Source organism: Notolepis coatsorum, assembly GCF_963971535.1.
Source record: "Notolepis coatsorum genome assembly, chromosome: 2".
In the NCBI taxonomy this organism is placed as follows: domain Eukaryota; kingdom Metazoa; phylum Chordata; class Actinopteri; order Aulopiformes; family Paralepididae; genus Notolepis; species Notolepis coatsorum.
Genome location: NC_140166.1, coordinates 55,251,450 through 55,276,206, shown reverse-complemented (window position 1 = coordinate 55,276,206; position 24,757 = coordinate 55,251,450). Strand labels below are relative to the sequence as shown.

General features: G+C 41.3%; 1 protein-coding gene across 2 annotated transcripts in view; it reads left to right on the top strand.

The window, feature by feature from the left end:
- The window catches only part of hnrnph3 (heterogeneous nuclear ribonucleoprotein H3 (2H9)), a 52,721-nt gene that overhangs the window by 6,338 nt on the left and 21,626 nt on the right, over window positions 1-24,757 (top strand). Inside the window, exons 2-7 of one of the 2 annotated variants that reach the window (XM_084309091.1) lie at window positions 3,395-3,486; window positions 4,637-4,792; window positions 11,553-11,696; window positions 13,567-13,705; window positions 15,260-15,453; window positions 19,543-19,638. In XM_084309091.1, coding sequence (XP_084165217.1) covers window positions 3,399-3,486; window positions 4,637-4,792; window positions 11,553-11,696; window positions 13,567-13,705; window positions 15,260-15,453; window positions 19,543-19,638 — 817 coding nt within the window. In that variant the 5' untranslated portion in view covers window positions 3,395-3,398. The remainder of the gene's footprint in view (window positions 1-3,394; window positions 3,487-4,636; window positions 4,793-11,552; window positions 11,697-13,566; window positions 13,706-15,259; window positions 15,454-19,542; window positions 19,639-24,757) is intronic. The other variant, XM_084309092.1, reaches the window with a different exon arrangement.

Below are 24,757 nucleotides of genomic sequence, written 5' to 3'. Positions count from 1 at the left end.
ACATTCGCACAGGACTGGGACTTTAGACATGTAACTAGCAGCCCTACTTACGCCCAGAGCAATGGCCTCGCAGAGAAGGGAGTCCAGATTGCAAAGGCACTGTTAGAGAAGGCTAGAGTAGACAACAAGGACCCATACTTGAGTCTGTTAGAATATAGAAATACACCAGTTGACAACCTCAAGTCACCCGCACAACTGCTCATGAGCAGACGCCTACGCTCTATCCTCCCCACCACCAGTCAGCAGCTACGACCACAGGTTGTAAACCAGAGCACAGTGCGCGCCAAGAGAGAACTATGCCAACAAAGACAGAAATATTACTATGATCGGACAGCAAGACCGTTGCCGACTCTGCAGGATGGAGAGGCCGTCCGTTTCCAACAGAATAATGGACAATGGAAGCCCGCCACTGTCATTCAACCAGCAGGCGCTGAAAGGTCTTACCACGTTCGTACTGATGAAGGCCAGGAATACAGGCGCAACAGACGTCACCTGCTACAGACAAAAGAGACTGACCAAGATACCCACCGAACATTGGCACAGGAGGCCAACACCCAGCCCCAGCAGCCGGAGATGGCATCACCGGAATGTCCACCACCTGAAGGCCCAGATGAACATTCTAAGTGCATCACTACCAGATCTGGTCGCATCGTTAAGCCAAGAGTAAAGCTTGACATTTAAGATCCTAAGACCCTACTCAGTGGACCCTGAATCATTACGGCCACGTGAAAGTGAAATGCATGTAAAAAAAAAAAGGAGAGAGGAGGAAATATTGTAATTACTGTAATTATCATAATAATTGACATGTCTTGAGACCGTTTTCTACTTATATCGTTTAAGTATACCGTTTCTGCCTATATTGTTTGAATATGAATAATGGTCCACAGGTGTGTGAATATAGAACAAACGGTACCCTATATTCTAAACTAATGTTTTCAGGATTCTAGGTTGCCACCGTGAGTTTCATCTTAGGAAGGGAGATGTAATATCCTAGGGATATCTGTGTAGCCCATAGCCTACCACAGCACAGCAATGATGCGTGCGTGATGACGTGTTACGTATTCCGAGTCATCCGATATGCAGACGCTGGTTCATTGTGTTGTCATTGCTGCCCGGGACGTGATAATAAACGGTAACCCAAATAAGCAGTCGCCCGATTCCATCATTCCTTATAGACACTAAGAGTGACGTTTAACGGAATATTACAGTACTCTTATCATGTGGGGGCCAGGCTCATTAAACATACTAGTACTCTTATCATGTGGGGGCCAGGCTCATTAAACATACTAGTACTTTTATCATGTGGGGGCCAGGCTCATTAAACATACTAGTTGTTACAAAGGATCAGATTAAACCGAATATATATATTTATTGATTGATATATATTGCATAATTTTTGTATATCGTTTGATATCCCTTGTATATTCCTTGTACATATACACGGAATATCCCTTTAGCCTAGTACAGACCATAATATTTCATTCTCCTATTGGACAGCGGTCCACAGGCGCCAAGGCCATGCCTCCAGAGTCAGGTTCAAAGCCACCGTCAAGACATGTCTGTACATGCCCGGCCTTGCCCAAGAATACGAGACAGAAATGAGGTTGGCACTAGATTGTTCGCCGTGCATATAAATATGGCGCAGGTGAATACAGAAGTATGTTACCCAATAAGTTGAAGCCTCACCCACGATACTCCGTGCGGTGAAGTATGGCCTGTTTGGCCCCAAATAAGAGCATTGAGACCGCGTGCGAATTAATAACTGAATTGTCAGAGTTTGGCGCTATACCGTCGAGTGCGACATATTTCTATTAAGTCAGTAATAGTCTATTTGTGTATAGTGTATCGTGCGGCTAAAGTTCTACAGTGACCAGCATCACCAACGCTTCCTCGTATCAGCTAGAGAGCTTATCCAGGCTGGGCTGCTTTCATGGCGCTTTCACCCGAGGAGCCCTAGACGAGAACCGTGTGGACATGTACACTGGATTAATCTACCCGACGACTACATAGCCCTTTGCGGCTGGATTATATTTGCTTTTGGTCCTGTGATTAATGGAGCGGAGAATCGCCGACGCCTACACGTGTGTGGGATTTACCCTGTGAGGAGCCACGTCGAGTCTGCGCCTCAGAGAGCCTGAGGCAGGCTAGCTTTCTTCCCTGTGGATCTACAGGCTACGGAGAACAGCTGTATTCGTCTGTGGATCAAGATCTTATTGCACCGTCTCCCGTACTCGGAGTCTCCTTATCATCGTTGACCCAGGCTCTACTACCGACAGATCCTCTACCCCTGCTGGCTTACAACCGGGGGGACCCTTCCAGTATCTCCCGCTATATATTACTAGTGTACCATAGATATAATTCCCTAAGATTCAGGTTGTATAATTACCTCCTGCGTAACCAGAGAATGGACATTCATTATTGATTTGCCTACGCACATTCCTTTGCCTTATAAGCGCATCCAAAGTAAAATAGAGAAGTATATTATGTACCTTTTGCTGCAATAAATACTTAAATCCACATTTGTGTGGAAACCGTGTCATTGTGGAAGTGTTCTCATCATATACTCGTGTACTGTATGGCCAGTAGTAATGTACATAAGACGGTAGTGGTTTAATGATACCATACTTATTAATACAGTCAGGGAATTGTACCCCTCAGTTACACTAGTACTCTTATCATGTGGGAGCTATAGGCTCATTAAACATACTAGTACTCTTATCATGTGGGGGCCAGGCTCATTAAACATACTAGTACTCTTATCATGTGGGAGCTATAGGCTCATTAAACATACTAGTACTCTTATCATGTGGGAGCTATAGGCTCATTAAAAAAGCCTATAGAAAAATTGAAAAAGGGGAGAAAAAGTGGATAAAAAAAAGAATATAATATATAAATAAAATAGTGATACATATATATAAATCAAATCAAATGTATTTGTAAGGCCCGACAACACACGTTAATGTCTGCATGGGCCGGACACGTCTTCTTTAAACAAGTCAAGAAGAAACATAACAATAATTCAAGAACAAAACAAGAACACCATAAGTTCCAACAAATTTAAAATAAATGCAAATAAATGAATGAATGCAAGCACTCCCAGACATCCCCCACGCGAAGGTAAGGAAAAACTCACTAAAACCTAACAATAGGGAAAAATGCTCCACAGGCAGTGTGGAGGAGAGAAACCTTAGAAGGGCCATTCAAGGGGGGATCTCCCTTCTTAGATGTCGGTGATAGTAGTGTTGCAGACTGACAGTTGGTAAGCATGCACTCATGTGTGTAGTGAAACACAGATGAGTGCATGCAATAACAACTGAACATTTAGAGAGATTAAGCTGATATAAATAGTGAAGAGGACATGGAATTGAACCCTTGTTGTTGTTGTGTTGACCAGCAGCATGTCAGCCGGTGAGGAAGGCTACGTTGTGAGGGTCAGAGGTCTTCCTTGGTCCTGCACTCAGGAGGAGGTCGCCAGCTTCTTCTCCGGTACTGTGACATCGTGCTGCTGACCTGTGTGTTGTAGACTGTGACATCATGCTGCTGACTTGTGTGTTGTAGACTGTGACATCATGCTGCTGACCTGTGTGTTGTAGACTGTGACATCATGCTGCTGACCTGTGTGTTGTAGACTGTGACATCATGCTGCTGACCTGTGTGTTGTAGACTGTGACATCATGCTGCTGACCTGTGTGTTGTAGACTGTGACATCATGCTGCTGACCTGTGTGTTGTAGACTGTGACATCATGCTGCTGACCTGTGTGTTGTAGACTGTGACATCATGCTGCTGACCTGTGTGTTGTAGACTGTGACCTCTGACCTGTGTGTTGTAGACTGTGACATCGTGCTGCTGACCTGTGTGTTGTAGACTGTGACATCATGCTGCTGACCTGTGTGTTGTAGACTGTGACCTCTGACCTGTGTGTTGTAGACTGTGACCTCATGCTGCTGACCTGTGTGTTGTAGACTGTGACCTCATGCTGCTGACCTGTGTGTTGTAGACTGTGACCTCATGCTGCTGACCTGTGTTGTAGACTGTGACCTCTGACCTGTGTGTTGTAGACTGTGACATCGTGCTGCTGACCTGTGTGTTGTAGACTGTGACCTCATGCTGCTGACCTGTGTGTTGTAGACTGTGACCTCATGCTGCTGACCTGTGTGTTGTAGACTGTGACCTCTGACCTGTGTGTTGTAGACTGTGACCTCTGACCTGTGTGTTGTAGACTGTGACCTCTGACCTGTGTGTTGTAGACTGACATCATGCTGATGACCTGTGTGTTGTAGACTGTGACCTCTGACCTGTGTGTTGTAGACTGTGACATCATGCTGACCTGTGTGTTGTAGACTGTGACCTCTGACCTGTGTGTTGTAGACTGTGACATCATGCTGCTGACCTGTGTGTTGTAGACTGTGACATCGTGCTGCTGACCTGTGTGTTGTAGACTGTGACCTCTGACCTGTGTGTTGTAGACTGTGACATCGTGCTGCTGACCTGTGTGTTGTAGACTGTGACATCATGCTGCTGACCTGTGTGTGTTGTAGACTGTGACCTCTGACCTGTGTGTGTGTGTGTTGTAGACTGTGACCTCTGACCTGTGTGTGTTGTAGACTGTGACCTCTGACCTGTGTGTGTTGTAGACTGTGACATCGTGGGCCAGGTGAACGGAGTGTGCTTCACCTTCTCCAAAGAGGGACGACCCAGCGGAGAGGCCTTTGTTGAGCTGACAACACCAGAGGATTTCAAGAAAGCTGTCGCTAAGGACCGCAAATACATGGGCCACCGCTACATAGAAGGTAGAATACAACTACCGCTAAACTACTGTTACTACTACCACCACTAAACAACTACCACTAAACTACTGCTGCTAAACTACTGCTGCTAAACTACTGCTGCTAAACTACTGCTACTACTACTACTACTACCACTAAACAACTACCACTAAACTACTGCTGCTAAACTACTACTGCAAATTACTACTGCTAAATTACTGCTACTACTACTAAACTACTACTACTACCACTAAACTACTACTACTACCACTAAACTACTGCTGCTAAACTACTGCTGCTAAACTACTACTACTACTACTACTACTACTACTACTACTACTACTACTACTACTACTACCACTAAACAACTACCACTAAACTACTGCTGCTAAACTACTGCTGCTAAACTACTACTACTACCACTAAACTACTGCTGCTAAACTACTGCTGCTAAACTACTACTGCTACTACTACTACTACTACCACTAAACAACTACCACTAAACTACTGCTGCTAAACTACTGCTGCTAAACTACTACTGCTAAATTACTACTGCTAAATTACTGCTACTACTACTACTACTACTAAACTACTACTACTACCACTAAACTACTACTACCACTAAACTACTGTTACTACTACCACCACTAAACAACTACCACTAAACAACTACCACTAAACTACTGTTGCTAAACTACTGCTACTAAACTACTACTGCTAAACTACTGCTGCTACTACTACTGCTACTACTACTACCACTAAACTACTACTACTACTACTACTACTACTACTACTACTACCACTACTACTACTGCTACTACTACTACTACTACTACCACTAAACTACTACTACTACCACCACTAAACAACTACCACTAAACTACTGCTGCTAAACTACTGCTGCTAAACTACTACTACTACCACTAAACTACTGCTGCTAAACTACTGCTGCTAAACTACTACTGCTACTACTACTACTACTACCACTAAACAACTACCACTAAACTACTGCTGCTAAACTACTGCTGCTAAACTACTACTGCTAAATTACTACTGCTAAATTACTGCTACTACTACTACTACTACTACTACTACTACTAAACTACTACTACTACCACTAAACTACTACTACCACTAAACTACTGTTACTACTACCACCACTAAACAACTACCACTAAACAACTACCACTAAACAACTACCACTAAACTACTGTTGCTAAACTACTGCTACTAAACTACTACTGCTAAACTACTACTGCTGCTACTACTACTACCACTAAACTACTACTACTACTACTACTACTACTACTACTACTACCACTACTACTACTACTACTACTACCACTAAACTACTACTACCACTAAACTACTACTACTACTACTACTCGTGGGGCGGCGTGGCTCAGGGGTAGAGCGGGTTGTCCAATGATCCAAGGGTTGGTGGTTCGAATCCCGCTCAAGCCCATGTCCATCCCATTGCCGTTGTGTCCTTGGGCAAGACACTCAACTACTTGCCTCGTATGAATGTGTATGCATGTGAATGAATGTTGGTGGTGGTCGGAGCGGCCGTAGGCGTTGATTATTCGCCACGCTTCCGTGAGTCTGCCTCAGGGCAGCTCTGGCAGGGTTCCCACGGTACCTGGAAAACATGGAAAACATGGAATACATTTTTTCATTTTCCAGGTATGGAAAAGTCATGGAAACTGAGCAAAAGTGAACACTTACATGGAAATAGAAACAGTTGTCCTGGACAATTGTATTGGATGATGTGTAAAATAGTAATAAAATGAAACTATTGAGCACAAAATTAAGATGCGTTTATAAAAACCCTCTTGGCATCCTATATGGTATGTTGGAATTTGATGCAGGCAACTTGGTGAGGCAGGTAAAAGTATAGTTTCGGATTGGTGGACTTCAGGAATAATAACGTTACTCGCAATCTCAATAGAAGGGTCAAATACATGCATTTCCCAGCCAACACGGGAGCCTTGACATCTACAGTCTGTCTTGTTTTGGATGAATGAGTAGAAATGAAAAACGGAAATCTTGTTTTATTAAAGTAGTTTTGACATGTGATATAGATAAAGATATTGTTTCATTGTGTATTGATTAACTTTACATTTGCGCTTCATTACTTTACAAAAGTTATACTGGCACATGGGTCTAATACAGCAATGGATTATGGGTAAATGCAACGTTAAAGCAGTGCCAATGTAAGACTGACTTTACATTAAACGAATGACTAATATAGTATAAAGTAGGGTATTATTTGGACTAAAGAATGGTGTTGTCTCACCCTACTCGCATGTTGAGGGAGAGCACCATTCATTATACACTGAGAAACCACGGCAGAGAGTGAGCTCTCCGGGAACAACCCCACTTTGCCCGACATTTTCTCGGCAACCGTCGTCCGGTCTGACATCCTCTGCTAACGGTCCAATCTACACTGCTGCCACCTATCGTCACAGAGGGAAATTGCAGCCATTTTGTATAAATAAAAAGAAATGGGGGAAAATACGGGAAAATATTCTAATGGTAGGACGGCGGGACAGAAGGTTGAAATACGGGAGATTCTCGGAAAAACGGGACGGTTTACACGGGTATGACATGGAGCGCAATCTTGCTAGCCAACATTCAGTTTGCTAACTAACTAGCTACTAGCTAGTGTTGGCTAGCTTGCATTGCTAGCTAACTACCAATACATTTTCACATTAGGCTGTGACATTACTTCTATACTAGTTGACATGAATAGTCTAGTCTTGATACATTTTGTAACATTCATTCTTATATCTACTTTTAGCTATTTTGTGATTTTTCATATTCTTTTTCTTAAAAAAGATTATACTACTAAATAGGAACATTTGGGGTGAGACATTTTTGAAAAATCATTGATCATGCCTAGACTGATCTATACTGGTAAGCTAAGCTTACTAGTGGGGTTGCTGTACTGATGAACCACAGGGGAACCAGCCTTATGTTTTCCCCTTTAGGTTCATTAGTTTGATTTATAAAAGAAGAGTAGGCATACTACCCCTTCATAATCTGATAAGACTAATAAATAAAGGAAAGAGGGAGGAGGAAGAGAAGAGGGGCGAAGATGAAAGAGGAGGAGAAGAGAGTAGAGGATGACAGAGGAAAATGGAGTGGAGAGGAGCTGAGAAGAGTAGGAAGAGAAGACAGGAGCAGACACAAGAGGGGAGGTGTGGAGAGAAGAGGACATGATGAGATAGGAGAGGAAAGAGAGAACATATATCAATCCCAGTGCTCATGTGTTTCAAAGTTCCAGTTCAATAAATAGTTTTTCATCTACAGCAGGGGTGGCCAACCCGCGGCTCGCGAGCCGCATGCGGCTCTTTGTCCGTCAATGTGCGGCTCTTCCATCCAAAAAAAAAAATAAAATATTATAATTTTTTCTTTTTACTTTTTTTTTTTTTTTATGTCACTCATTCCACAAGGACGTAGAATAAACATTTAATTTCTTTTTTAAATGGTCCATTTGCATGTTCTTGGTATCTGAATCTAGGGAATTTCTCCACTATTTTTCATCATAATTATTGCAACACCGTTTTTTGCAAGACGTTCACAGAAAGGTAGAGAAACTAACTGCGTTCTGTTTTATGGCAATAACGTTCAGGTTTGTGGGAGATAATCCCAAAAAATAAGAGAAATAAAAAAGTTAATCCAGAAGTCAGATGATTGACAGGGGCTGGTGTGAGCTGGGTAGGGTCGTTTTTCTAAATTTGAAAGCCCTGAGTCTCTTCCTTCAAAAGACTACACTCACTTTTGGCTGTGCCACTTCCTCCTGTCAATATGCGCCGGTTTCCGACTCAATGCCCTGAGATTTCTATAATCTTATATTTCACTAATAACAGTTAAAATAATTGGTAAACAAACTTAATGCTGAAAATATACACTTTTACTGTATATCTCGGGCTTAAGAGGTTAACCCTGTGAGGCCCAAATTAAAAAGACATTAGCAACTTCAGAGGCCAGAGGGTGGGATATATAAACACATTTACTATCAAATAGCATTGTGAGGCTGAACAACAGGACCAATTGACTATACATGTGCTTAAATGGGAACTATCTTATAAATGGCCTTTTTCAGTGTTTACCATTGTTTCTTAGCTATGTGGACTTATATTAATAGGATCTATGTCTCTAATTCTCATATTGGCGCATTCTTCCAATTCTCCTCTCACAATATTCACCCTCACTGAACTGAGTCATCTGAAAATTTGCATATCTGTGATGTCAGAGATTTCTCAGCTGCATAATAATGTTGCAGTTGGCACCAGGCCACACAGTGGTTGGAGCCCAGCCTCAAAACGGCTTAAGATCTTGAGATAGAAAAATGTGGTTTTTGAGTACTTGATTAGAAATACAAACCGTACGTTAAATCTAGAGGAAGGAAGGACGTGGTACTTACCTCACCATTTGAAAAAAACCTAGGTGTTCCATAGACTCACAGGAATTGTGTAAAAGTGCCCAAATAGTGAAAGAAATAGTAAAATAGTTCCCCTTTAACATTTTTTAAATAAACATTCTTTTTTTAAATGGCTAAAAGTGATTTTGTAATTTTGCAACCGTGGGTCTCACAGGGTACTTTTAACCCTGTGAGGCCCAAATAAAAAAGACATTAGCAACTTCAGAGGCCAGAGGGTGAGACCTATAAACACATGAAGGGTGCTGTGACTGAAAAAAAAGGTTGAGAAACGCTGGTATATGGTGTGGCTCTTTGTGGTACCACAGTAATTTTTGTGGCTCTTAGTCTCTGACTGGTTGGCCACCCCTGATCTACAGCTTGTTGCATTATTTCATGCATTGATATTATCAATAAGACATAATCTCTAAGCATTTACAATGTAGACTTGACTGGCACATCTTTTAAATCAAGTAAGTAGTCAGGTGTCCTAGGGGGTTGTGTGTGTGAGGGGAGGGGGGCGCGGATGGGGGCGGAAAGCTTCAGGGGCCTATAGATCATCACTTAATATGGTACCTGGAAAATCAGGAGGTAGCATGGAAAAAAATTTCAAGGCAAGCGTGGGAACCCTGTCTGGCTGCAATTGTAGCTTACCACCACCGGTATGACTGTGTATGAACGAATAATGGACTCTGTGAAGCGCTCTGGGTCAGTGAAGAGCGCTATATAAATCCAAGTCATTATTATTATTATTACTACTACCACTAAACTACTACTACCACTAAACTACTACTGCTAAACTACTACTACTACTACTACTACTACTACTACTACTACTACTACTACTACTACTACTACTACTACTACCACTAAACTACTACTACCACTAAACTACTGCTACTAAACTACTACTACTACTACTACTACTACTACCACTAAACTACTGCTGCTAAACTACTACTACTAAATTACTGCTACTACTACTACTAAACTACTACCACTAAACTACTGCTGCTAAACTACTGCTACTAAACTACTACTGCTAAACTACTACCACTAAACTACTGCTGCTAAACTACTGCTGCTAAACTACTACTACTAAATTACTGCTACTACTACTACTACTACTACTACTACTACTACTACTACTACTACCACTAAACTACTACTACCACTAAACTACTACTGCTAAACTACTACTACTACTACTACTACTACTACTACTACTACTACTACTACTACTACTACTACTACTACTACTACTACCACTAAACTACTACTACCACTAAACTACTACTGCTAAACTACTACTACTACTACTACTACTACTACTACTACTACTACTACTACCACTAAACTACTACTACCACTAAACTACTACCACTAAACTACTGCTACTAAACTACTACTACTACTACTACTACTACTACCACTAAACTACTGCTGCTAAACTACTGCTGCTAAACTACTACTACTAAATTACTGCTACTACTACTACTAAACTACTACCACTAAACTACTGCTGCTAAACTACTGCTACTAAACTACTACTGCTAAACTACTACCACTAAACTACTGCTGCTAAACTACTGCTGCTAAACTACTACTACTAAATTACTGCTACTACTACTACTACTACTACTACTACTACTACTACTACTACTACTACCACTAAACTACTACTACCACTAAACTACTACTGCTAAACTACTACTGCTACTACTACTACTACTACTACTACTACTACCACTAAACTACTACTACTACTACTACTACTACTACCACTAAACTACTACTACTACTACTACTACTGCTACTACCACTAAACTACTACTACTACTACTACTACTACTACTACTACTACTACTACTACTACTACTACTACTACTACTACTACTACCACCACTAAACGACTACTACTACTACTACTACTACCACTAAACTACTACTGCTACTACCACTAAACTACTACTACCACTAAACTACTACTGCTACTACTACCACTAAACTACTACTACTACTGCTACTACTACTACTACTACTACTACTACTACTACTACTACTACTACTACTACTACTACTGCTACTACTACTACTACTACTGTCTACTACTACTACTACTACTACTACTACTACTACTACCACTAAACTACTACCACTAAACTACTACTACTACTACTACTACTACTACTACTACTACTACTACTACTACTACTACTACTGCTACTACTACTACTATTACTACTGTTGCTACTACTACTACTACTACTACTACTAGTACTACTACTAGTACTCCTGCTACTACTACTACTAGTATTACTCCTGCTACTGCTGTTTTATTGTGTATTATGTGTGTGTCAGTGTTTAAGTCAAACTGCAGCGAGATGGACTGGGTGTTGAAGAGGACCGGACCAGCAGACTATGACGGCTGCAGCGGCTGCTTGCTGAGGCTCCGAGGCCTCCCCTTCGGCTGCAGCAAGGAGGAGATCGTCCAGTTCTTCTCAGGTACACACACACACACACACACACACACACACACACACACACACACACACACACACACACACACACACACACACACACACACACACATAGGATTCAAACATTGCGGCAGTATCTTCTCTGCCACACTGCCTGGCAGTGGCAACCTTATAGAATAGAATAGAATAGAAATCCTTTAATAATCCAGAGGGAAATTCGGCCCCACAGATCGCTCACATTGAGCAACAATAAACATTTAGGTAGTCAATAGGACTAAAATAAAGAATACGAATATAATAATATTAAAAATAAGAATACAAATATAATAAAGAATAAAATGCGGTCCGGGATCTACATCCTGGTATACCATCTTTGTTCTCATGGCAGCTTGTTCTGTTATTGTAACGTCATCATCTCAGCTCTGCAGCGTTCACTCCAGACTGGACTTTTTTTTGTGTATTACAGTAAAGCGCGATTCCTGCAGAATCTTTTTTTTTTCTGAAAGTACGAGTGTTTTTCAAAATCGTATAAAACGGAAATGAACCGATTAAAAAAAAACAATCCGTTTCGACAATGTTGACTGCAAACAAGTCATTGATAAGCGACGGTCGTATTAGACACACAGCCATAATTTAAGATGTAGTTTATGCGTTCACAAATCTGAGCGCTCTGTCATTGAATAGAGCGTTGGCACTCAGGACTGGCACGGCTGGCACGGAAAGTGTTAATTAATGTAACTGCTTTGTGGTCGATTCTTAATGTAAACATTCATATTTCTTATAACGCAGCAGGTCAGAGGATTCCTTGTACAATTTACAGCATTCGTTCTCTGAGAATCTCTTTCATATCCAAGCAAAATTGATAACTGCAACTGAAATATCTCTAACTGAATGGATAATGAATCTAATCAGATCTAATTGGAACCTTGTGAATCTAATCGAATCGGTGGAGATACCCAGGCGATACCCTGACGATACCCTGACGATACCCTGGCTAGGGATGGGCATTTTTAAGAAAAATCCAGATCGATTGATCGCATGCTATACTCGAGTGATCGTGTATTACTCGAAAAGGGGGAAAAAACAAAAATATATATATATTTAAAAAATATATTTGAGCATTTAAATTTTTTTTTATACTTAATTTTGTTCATTCACGTATATGTTTAAGGAAACCAACAAACAGTTATAATCGTACACATACATGTGAAACAAATATGTAAAAGAAAAAAATATTTAATATTTATTTTTCATAAAAATGATTAATAATTTAAGATCGATTTTTCTCATAGCTACGAGTAATCGATTACTCACGCCCATCCCTAACCCTGGCGATACCGAGCATATTAACTCACTTTACATATTGACAGCGTTTTTGGCTGTCGCCTGATTGGTTCTTCTTTTAATGAACTGTTATCAGGGTTTGCACAAGGTCCTTGAAGTGCTTAAAGTGCTTGATTTTTGACCAAAAAAAGTCAAGGCGTGGAATTCCTTGAAAACAGCCCATTTCTTAACAAGGTGCTTAAAAAGTAATTGAAATTCAAATCAACCATTCACATTGAAAGTTTTGTTCATCCATGATAAAATAGTTCTGAATCAAGAAATATAATTTTTTAATCTAAAGTGTAACTAATTGTCGGAAATTGGTTTTAAGACTTCTTTTTATATTTAAAATGAAAAAGAATGCTTGGAAATGTACTTGAAAGTCCTTGAATTTCATTTTGCAATGTCTGTGGGAAGTGGGAACCCTGTGTTATTGCAGGTTGTCTGCTGTTAAGATCCAGTGAAATGGGGGGGAGGGGGGGACAGGGCAGGTTACTGTTGCTCTATCCACCTACCTATATGTGTGTGTGTGTGTGTGTGTGTGCGTGTGTGTGTGTGTGCTTGGGTTGAAGGGTTGAGAATCGTGCCCAATGGGATTACTCTCCTGGTGGACTGCCAGGGCAGGAGTGCGGGGGAGGCCTTCGTGCAGTTTGCCTCTCAGCAGATAGCAGAGAAGGCTCTGGGGCAACACAAGGACAGAATAGGGCACAGGTGGGAGACACGGGTTGGGCTGCTACTCTCAACATTACGGTAATGGGCTTCTGCCACAGGGCTTACGGGACGGGTCGCATCATAGTCATTATGGGTTCTGTTGTGATATGTGTAAGGGGGAAATGATAAAGGGATAGGTTGTTCTATTACATTAATTGTGGGGGAATTATTAGTGGGTTGTTTTGTTTTGACACTTAAGTTAAGGGTAACATAACACTAATAATGCTATTCATTGATATCAGCGATTATGGGAACATAATTAATGGGATGGTTTGTAATTATTGTTGACATGGGTTTATATTTACAGTAAAATGGGTTCTTTTATGACAATAACTAATTACTGAGTGAGAGATCAGTTGGGGTCATATTACAGTAATTAAGGTACTGTAATATTAGTAATATTTGTGGTCACTGTTGGGGTATCTGGGTATACAGCTAGTATTATGGGTATACTGCATAGTATTAAAGGTATACAGCTAGTATTATGGGTATACTGCATAGTATTATGGGTATACTGTCTTATTATGGGTATACTGTCTCTTATTATGGGTATACTGTCTCTTATTATGGGTATACTGTCTTATTATGGGTATACTGTCTCTTATTATGGGTATACTGTCTCTTATTATGGGTATACTGTCTCTTATTATGGGTATACTGCCTAGAATTATGGGTATACTGCCTAGAATTATGGGTATACTGTTTTATGGGTATACTGGGTAGTATTATGGATATACTGCCTAGTATTATGAGTATACTGGCTAGTATTATGGGTATACTGCCTAGTATTATGGGTATACTGGCTAGTATTATGGGTATACTGCCTAGTATTATGGGTATACTGGCTAGTATTATGAGTATACTGGCTAGTATTATGAGTATACTGCCTAGTATTATGAGTATACTGTCTCTGTATCATCTTCAGTCAGGTGTAGAATCCTTTAAAGATAATGGTTTGGCTGCAGTCTAATGGTTTGGCTGCAGTCTACTGGTTTGGCTGCAGTGTACTGGTTTGGCTGCAGTCTAATGGTTTGGCTGCAGTCTACTGGTTTGGCTGCAGTCTACTGGTTTGGCTGCAGTCTACTGGTTTGGCTGCAGTCTACTGGTTTGGCTGCAGTCTAATGGTTTGGCTGCAGTCTACTGGTTTGGCTGCAGTCTACTGGTTTGGCTGCAGTCTACTGGTTTGGCTGCAGTCTACTGGTTTGGCTGCAGTCTACTGGTTTGGCTGCAGTGTACTGGTTTGGCTGCAGTGGCCAGGATCTGGCAGAGTGTCCATGACATCACCATGGTGACGGGCCTGGCAGAGAACCCCCAGCCACGGCCGTGGGGCAGGATGGTGGAGCTGCCATGGCTGCCACTGAATCCCACCAAGGTGTTGTGTGTCTAAGCGGCTCTGGGACGGAGTGAGCGGAGTGAGCTTTAGGTCAGTTAGTTCTACTGGGTCATACGGCTGATTGGTATCTTGTTGCCTCTGTTTCTACACGATGTCTCCGATGACTCAGCCCTCTCTGTGCGTTACCCCCCCCAACCCCCCCCCCCCCCCCCCCCCCCCAGGTACATAGAGATCTTTAAGAGCAGCAGGAACGAGATCAAGGCCTACTACGAGCTGCCTCCCCGCGGGGGGGGGGCCCAGCGGCCGGGGCCTTACGACAGACCCATGACGGGGGGTCCCAGGGGGGAGTTCTTCGGGCCTGGGCCCGGCCACGGAGGGCCGGCGATGGAGACCATGAGGGGCTACGGAGGAGGAGGTGAGAGAACACACACACCGCCCCCAAGAGGCAGGCAGGAGGAACTACACCAGTTGTAAAAAAATATATATATATATAACCTTTATTTACCCAGGCAAGCAAGTAAGAACAAATTCTGATTTTATTTATTGTCAAAAGTATGCATAATGTTGTGTTAATTCCACAACAAGAGATATGTAATGTTAATTACCTGAACTGACGAACTGAGATCTATTTGTGAGATATGAATGAAACCAAGACAGAGCTGTACCGGTGATGCCAAGGTTGTCGGAGAGGCATTTGAGGAGGACTGAGTGGGATATTGTATCGAACGCCGCGGAGAGGTCGAGAAGGATGAGGATTGAGGAGGCTGATGTGTCCGGAGTCTGCAGCAAGGAGGAGGTCATTAGTGATCTTGATGAGGGCGGTCTCTGTGCTGTGATGTGCTCGGTACTCTGATCACAGTCTGTCTCAGGGCTCTACAGTGCGACCAAATTGCTCGCATATGCCCCTAAAAATATGTGTGTGCGAACCGTAAAACTCAATTACGCGCACGGTGTGCGACTGCAGATTACAGCCTCTCGTCTTTTTTTTCTCCGCCGCGAGAAACGTTAAAAAACTACAAGTCCCACATTGCACTCAAGCCAACGGTCCAATCACAGTAGAGTGACGTGACTGGTTTCAAGAGAAAGAAAGCAAATGACCAATCGGAAGCTCTCATTTGGCTTGTTTACTTCCTGAAACGCCACCATTGCGATATGCGAGAGTTTCCCGAGACATGTAACTTCTAGTCTTACCAATAGCAATATATTTTAGAAAACCTAGATTTAGCGATAGCAAGAGTAATATAACGTTAATGTAACAAAACGAATGCCTTGCTTTGTTAATCATAACGTTGATGCAGTAGCGTATGCCGTTGTGTTGACTGTAACGGACATGATAACAACATAACACTGTGTACACATTCAAATTGCGATAATTGAGTCTAACATTTTCAAATCGATGCAGTTGAATTTCCCCCTTAGGATCGATGCATTGTTACACCCCTACACCAAAGTCACTGGCCCACTGTGTATCTGTGTGTACAGTAGGGCTGACCTTCGAAGCTTTTTTTGGCAATCGAAGCTTCGGGGCCGAGCTTCGATTTTAATTCGAAGCTTCGGAAAAAAAATATTTTTTTTTATATTTTTTTTTTTAATATTTTTATTTTTATTTTTTTTTATCTTATGTTGTGGGACTTGTACAGCACTTTCGTAAACGTTGTTGTTTTTAAATGTGCTCTATAAATAAAGTGGGTTGGATTAATTAATTAAGTAGCCCCTTTCGTGACTTACTCATCCAACAAGGTTTCACTCGGCTGTGTGATTTAATTCAAGGTGGATCGCTGTTGTCGTTTGAACAACTTCAGATTTCATGGGAACTACCAATCCCCCAAATCAAGAATGTTTAAGATGAATGAAGTAAGATTTTGATTATTTGAAATATGGCCTGTGTAGACTAAACTATGCACAGAATTATGTCAGTCTACAAGGTCCGGATTCTACATGGTCCGGCAATGTAGACCTTGTAGACTCCACTACAGACCAATTATCAGTGAATGTTCATGCATTTTTAAGAAGGGCAACTTCCACAAAAAAACAAAGAACTCACCAAAACATCTCAGTAGCACCTTATCTAAATGTTATATTTCATATATGGAGATTCATATTTATTTATGTATTGCATGCATTTCTACATTTTATTTCCTATTTTGTTTATTCATCCCAGTATCTTTCTTTCTTATGTGTGGAATTCTACAAGGTGCGCGCACACACACACACACACACCTACACACACACCTACACACACACACACACACACACACACACACACACACACACACACACACACACACACACACACACACACACACACACACACACACACACACACACTTACATTTAGTCATTTAGCTGACGCTTTTATCCAAAGCGACTTACAAGTTCTGTACGACAAGACAGCAAGAAGGGTACAACTCTATCAGCTGAGTAACAATGTTCATCAAAGTGTTGCGTGTTACAGTGTAGGTTAGTTTATTAGGACAAGTGCATGACAGTAAGGTTAGTCACGGTTATATATATTTTTTTTTTTTTATATATCATTTCAGATAATGGTTGAAGAAGTGAGTCTTTAGTCGACGGCGAAAGATTGGACGGGATTCGGCTGTCCTAACTGGGATGGGTAGTTCACACACACACACACACACACACACACACACACACACACACACACACACACACACACACACACACACACACACCTACACACACACACACACACACCTACACACACACACAAATCGAAGTAAAAAAAATTTTTTTTTGAAAAAAAAATTTATATTTTTTTTTATTTTTTTTTTAAACTTCAATTTTTTTTTAATGTTCGAAGCTTGTGCCATCGAATCGAACGTTCGAAGCTTGTGCCATCGAATCGAACGTTCGAAGCTTCGAAGCATTTAAGACAGCCCTAGTGTACAGCTAACTTGGCTAGCGTTATGAACAGCAGAGGTGGGCAATAGGGTCCAGCTGCAGCGCCGGACGGCCGGAGTGCAAGCGGTGTGACGTAATTGGCAGACTCGACTGTCAATCAATGGTCTACCTGACACGCAAACTCATAAACAATGTTTCTGTACTGGAGGTGTACAGTATTTCAATAGGCAACCCTGAAAGGATTATTTCTCTAGAAGAGCAACACTAGCCAAAACATAGGCATTGTATACATAAAAGGGGCAAAAGCTAAAGTTAATATTTTTGGGTGCTCCTAAATTTCTTTGTGTGCTCCTAACTTTTTTCATTTAGGAGCACCTGTGCCCCTAGTGAAAAAGGTTAGCGTAGAGCCCTGTGTCTACTCTGATCACAGTCTGTCTACTCTGATCACAGTCTGTCTACTCTGATCACAGTCAGTCTACTCTGATCTAGGGCTGGGCGATATGACCAAAAACGTTATCGCGATAAAATTATAAAATTATTTTCATATAATTCGATATCGATAATTATCGTCGATATAATGTCTGTCAAGTTTAATTAACTTCTAATATGCTGCTGCGAATGTCTCAAGTCGAGTTGATGTCGTCATCAGTCCTCGCACGTTAGCAGTTAGCCGACAAGCGGAGTATCTCATGACAATAAATATGACACTAAAATACTCTCTTCCGCCACAATATATTGAAACGACGTCCACTCCCACACTACTATAAACGTGGCCTCAGAATTCAAAACACACACATACTCGGCACGTAAATATATAAAACAGTGCCGTGCAAGCTAGTTAACCTAGCCAGCCTGTTGCTTCTACGCGGTGTATTCCATGACAATGTGCTAAATATCACACTAAAATACTCTCTTCCGCCACAATATATTGAAACGACTTCCACTGTATACCCCCACTACTATAAACGTGGCCTCAGAATTCACCACGCACACATACTCGGCACGTAAATATATAAAACAATGCCGTGCAAGCTAATTAGCCTAGCAAGCCTTGTTGTTGAGTGAGTCCTACCGCTCTGGGTCTCCTTCCGGGTCTCCGTCGCTCTCGGCCATCTCCTTCACTGATTGGTTGTTAGCTGTTGTGCGTAGCACGTCATCACGTAAGGTTGGTTGTTGTTAGTGAGTGTGCTGAGCCGAGGCTGAACGGAGCCAAGCTTGGAAAATCGATATATCGAAACTTTGCGACCACGTTTCATGTTTATTTCGAGGAAATTATTTATTGCGATAGTTATCGTTATCGTTTTATCGCCCAGCCCTACTCTGATCACAGTCTGTGAGTCCATTTAAAGCCCTAAAACAAACAACAAATCTATTCTCAAATGTAGTGAGTCCATTCAAAGTCTAGATGCAGTTTGGTGTAATATGTAATTAAATATCATCAAGACAGTACCTGGGGTGATTTGACTTGCTCACACCATTGAGTTCTAGCAGGATATAATGCTGAGTATCATCGGCATAACAGTGAACAGACCTGACTCGGCAGAAGCATATCGATGGAAAAGGATAGAATGGAGCCTTCAGGGTGCGGACTGGACCTTTAATGTGCAATTACAGTGATGTCCACATGTCCTTCTGTCTCCAGGTTATGGTGGGTTTTACAGCAACTACAACGGCTTCAACAACTACTGCTTTGGCAACGGCCTGTTTGATGAGCGGAGAGGAGAGAGAGGAGGCAGAGGTGAGGGGCAGGATGATATACATGATAATTACATAATATTATACATGATAACATACATAATATACATGATAATATACATAATATACATGATAATATATGCATAATACATAATATGCATCATAATATACAGTACATGCAGTGTTTCCCACAGGATTTTGTGAGACTGGTGGTGGGTGAACCTCGGACCCTCTAGGGTCCAATCTGGTGCACTTTGAGAGCAAAATAAAGAGGCTAGATCTATGATGAACTTTGTGGTCAAAACACAACATCGACTAGAGCAGTGCTTCCCAATCCTCTCCTCGAAGCACCCCAGCCGTTCAATGTATTTGTCAAATTCCACCACCAGCACACCTGATTCAACTTAACTAGCCCTTTATTAGTTGAATCAGGTGTGCTGGTGGTGGAATTTAACAAATACATGGACCGGCTGGGGTGTCTCGAGGAGAGGTTTGGGAATCACTGGACTAGAGCAGACATTTGAGCCATCAAATAAATGAAGCAAAAGTGGTTACCTGTGTTGAACTGGTTTATTTCTTAGAAAATAAAAAAATATAGTGGATTACTATTACGACTACTACCACTGCCAATACTACTGATACATCCCTATTGGCAAACTTGATATTAAAAAAAATATATGTGTTTTATTTTTTTAAATTACATTTGTATTTTTTGGTTCATTATAAAACTGGCGGGACAACACAGTCTAGGTAATTAATGGGAAACACTGGTACATGATAATATGCATGATAATAAACTAGTATCTACTAGGGGTGTAACGGTACGTGTATTCGTCCCGCGAATTTACGGTACGGCCGTCACGGTGCGGTACGTGCAGCCATATGAAGAATACGCCTCACAGCGCAAACGCACCAGTCGCGCATGCAGGCACTTGCGGGTTCCGTGTGAGAACAGCGCGCGTGGCCAGGCACACAGAGTCCGACTTCAGAGCGGGCGAAAGTGCACGGAGGAAGAAGGCACGTTTACATTGGAACAGCTGCAGGGTTGTTGTTCGCCCAATAATGTCAACCAAATGAAACCAATGGAAAGACACACGTCGCCAACAAACACACCAACATTCTCCCCCGCCGGACTCTCACAGGCACAGCTGATCAAATAAAAAAAATAAACATACTTTTCCGGACTGATCATCTGAGCTCCACTCCAGTTGAACTGCTACTGTGTTTAAATCCAAATAATCCTCTGCCATTGTTGTAACATGTCATCTGTTCTCTAGTATTCAGTCTCGTGAAGTTAAATTCTCTCTAGAGAAACTTTAAGGTGGTATCTATAAATGTAAATGGTCTGGTTAACCCAGTTAAACGGAGCAAAGTCATAACCAAATTGAAACGTGAAAAAGCTCAAATTATCTTTTTGCAAGAAACTCATCTCTCTCAGATGGAGCACGAGAAACTCAAGAAATATGGATATAGGAATACGTTCTATAGCTCGTTTAGATCGGGTCATAAACGAGGTGTTTCTATACTAATTCCTAACTCATTAAATTTTGAACTTATGACAGAAACTAATGATAAGGAAGGACGCTATGTCATGATAAAATGCTAATTAGAGGGCAACTTGGTTACGCTGCTGAATGTATATGCCCCACCGGGGAGCAACAAAGGTTTCTATAAATTCATATTTGGTCTGATAGCAGCGGAGTCTGAGGGGATACTAATCTGTGGGGGAGATTTTAATACTATTCTTAGTCGTGAGCTGGACACTACAAGCCATAGGGTGAACAGGACTCCACAGACAAAAATAATGAATGCTTCACTCACAGATTTAGGAATGTTTGATGTATGGCGAGATCTCCACCCATCTGAGAGAGACTACACCCACTATTCTGTTCCTCACTCTGTTTATTCAAGAATTGACTATCTTTTTATGTTTAGAGGTGATAGACATAGGATAATGGATTGTACTTTGGGAACTACTGACATATCAGACCACTCTGCAGTCTATATGACTTTACACTTGGATAGTAGGCCAAGGAACACACTATGGAGGCTTAACACAGGAATATTGAACAACAAAACAATTGTTGAAAGTATTAGGACCGAATTAAAAACATATATAGAGATTAATGACAATGGTGAGGTTAATCCAGTGATTGTTTGGGATGCCGCAAAAGCTGTGCTAAGGGGGAAAATGATTGCCATCACAGCAACACTGAAGAAGACGAAAGAACGCAAATATCAGGATCTAACCCAAAAATTGACATCTATAGAGCAACAGCATAAAAATACTCCAACTAGTCAGCTGCTACAGCAAATTAGGGAAACAAGAAAATTGATTGACGAAGTCTATAAAGATGACATTGAGAAAAAATCTAGATTTTTACGTCAAACATATTATGAATCAGGCCCAAAGGCTACTAGATTATTGGCCAGAAGGTTGCGAAAGCAACAGACACAAAATACAATTAATAAGATTAAAGATCCCTTAACTGGAGTAGTGTCCAGTAATTTGGGAGATATAGAGAAGGCCTTTGAATCATACTACAAAAACCTATATACACAACCAGCACAAATAGATAGTGAAGCCACTATTGCATTCCTGAGATCTCTTGACCTGCCCTCAATTGGCAAAATGCAGAACAAAATTATGACTGCAGAAATCACTATAGAGGAGTTAGACAGGACAATATCTAATCTTAAAACTAACAAATCGCCAGGTAGTGACGGCCTTCCAGCAGAATGGTACAAAGCTTTTCGCCAGGAGATCATGCCATTGCTGGTGGCCTCATTTAACTACACTCTTAGAGAGGGCATCCCCCCTCCCTCCTGGAGGGAGGCGACTATAACAGTACTTCCCAAGGAGGGTAAAGATAAGGAATTATGTAGTTCGTTTAGACCAATATCGATCCTTAATTTGGATTATAAGCTGTACGCCTCCATTATCACAAAAAGATTAGAACAGTTTTTGCCAGACCTAATAAGCACGGACCAAACTGGATTTATATCTGGTCGCCAAACCCAGGATAACTTAAGACGAACACTACATATTATGAATCAGATTAAACAAACCAACGTTTATTCGGCCTTATTAAGTCTGGACGCGGAAAAAGCGTTTGATTGTGTGAGCTGGGACTATTTATTCTTGGTACTAGAAAGGTTAGGATTCAAGGAAGATGCAATTAGGTGTTTTAAAACACTATATACAAGACCCACAGCGAGAATAAAAGTAAACGGTCGGTTAACAAATCCGATCACCCTAGAACGCGGTACACGCCAAGGTTGTCCATGTAGCCCCGCCCTGTTCGCGATTTTCATTGAACCGCTAGCCCAAGCAATTAGGGAAGACCCCAATATAACAGGTATTAATATAAAAGAAACGGAGCATAAGATAGCATTATACGCGGATGATGTCTTAATTTACTTAAAAACCCCAGTCTGAGCCTCCCTAGACTAATGGACCTTATTGAAACCTATGGTCAACATTCGGGATACAAACTAAATATAGGAAAAACACAGATACTTACATATAACTATACCCCCCCAAGAGAAATAAAAGAAAACTACAATTTAAATTGGAACATGAAGTCCATAAAATATCTGGGAGTAAGGCTGACTAAGGACTTAACAAAATTGTATGAAGCAAATTACCAGCCCCTAAACACACAAATTAAAAAAGATATAGAAAGATGGTCATTAGCCCCCCTGGATTTCACCTCCAGAATAGACTCAGTAAAAATGAACGTAGTCCCTAGACTACTATATCTTTTCCAGTCCTTGCCGGTGGAAATCCCTGCTAAACAGTTTAACGAGTGGGACAGGATGATTTCTAGATTCATATGGAGCGGGAAAAAACCGAGAATTAGGTTCCGGACACTCCAACTCCCTAAAGAGAAGGGAGGCATGTCCCTCCCAAATCTGAAGGAGTATTACTATGCAGCGCAAATAAGACCTTTGGTCTGTTGGTGTGAAAGGGACTACGAAGCGAAGTGGAAGGACATTGAAGTGAAATCACTTGATATACCACTCCAGACAGTAATTGGTGATAGACAGCAGGCCAAGACCCTATATAGAAACTTAAACCCATTTATTGTACACACCCTACAGACATGGTTCAAAATTGTGAAACAATTCAAGTTAGAAAAAAGGATTAAGATCTTGAGGTGGTTTGCCTTCGATTTAGGATTTAAACCAAGAATGTATGATCAAACATTTAAGGAATGGGCTCTCCGAGGTATTACCTCATTCAGCACAATGGTAGAGAATGGAGAACTTGTGAGCTTTCAAACCTTGAAAGATACATACGGTTTGGATAAACACGACTTCTTCAGATACCTACAACTACGCCAGTACTTTCTAAAAGAGGTAAAGGGGTCTGAGCCCAATACCCCAATAGACAGTGTTATTCAGATATTCATTCAGGCATACAGGGACAAGATGAGTAAAACTGTGTCAAAATTGTATAATAGCTTTGTTCAGGCCAGAACTGACTCCACAAGTTACATTAAGACAAATTGGGAAAAGGAATCAAACATTGAAATAACCGAAGACGAATGGGAGAACATGTGCAGAACTCAATGTAGCTCGACTAATTCAAAAACATGGAGAGAATTCTGCTGGAAAAACTTGACTAGATTCTTCATAACTCCCAAAATCAAATCCCGACAAGTAGGCATAGAGCAACCATGTTGGAGACAGTGCGGCCAGAGGGAGGCAAACCACTCTCATATCTTTTGGAATTGTCCAGGAATTCAACGTTATTGGCAAGATGTTCACTCCACCATGCAGGTTATATTGAATTTTAAGATACCGGAGACCTTCTCCTATTTATACCTGGGTAACTTACCTGAGGAATTGGTAGGAGGAGACAGATATTTGATGAAAATATTTTTAGCAGCAAGTAAGAAAGCGATCACGCGTCTCTGGTATCAACAAGAACCTCCAACAAAAGAAAAATGGTTGGCCATTATAGGCGAAATATACACAATGGAAAGACTTACTTTTACTCTCAGATTACAGGAAGAGAAAGGTTTGAAGTACTGGGAAAAGTGGGACTTTTATATGGTAATGACGACAACCAGTGGATGATGTATTGATGTATAGTTGTAAAGAATATTCGCCATACCTATAGGGAAAGTAAGAGAATTGAGAACTCATGTGAAAAG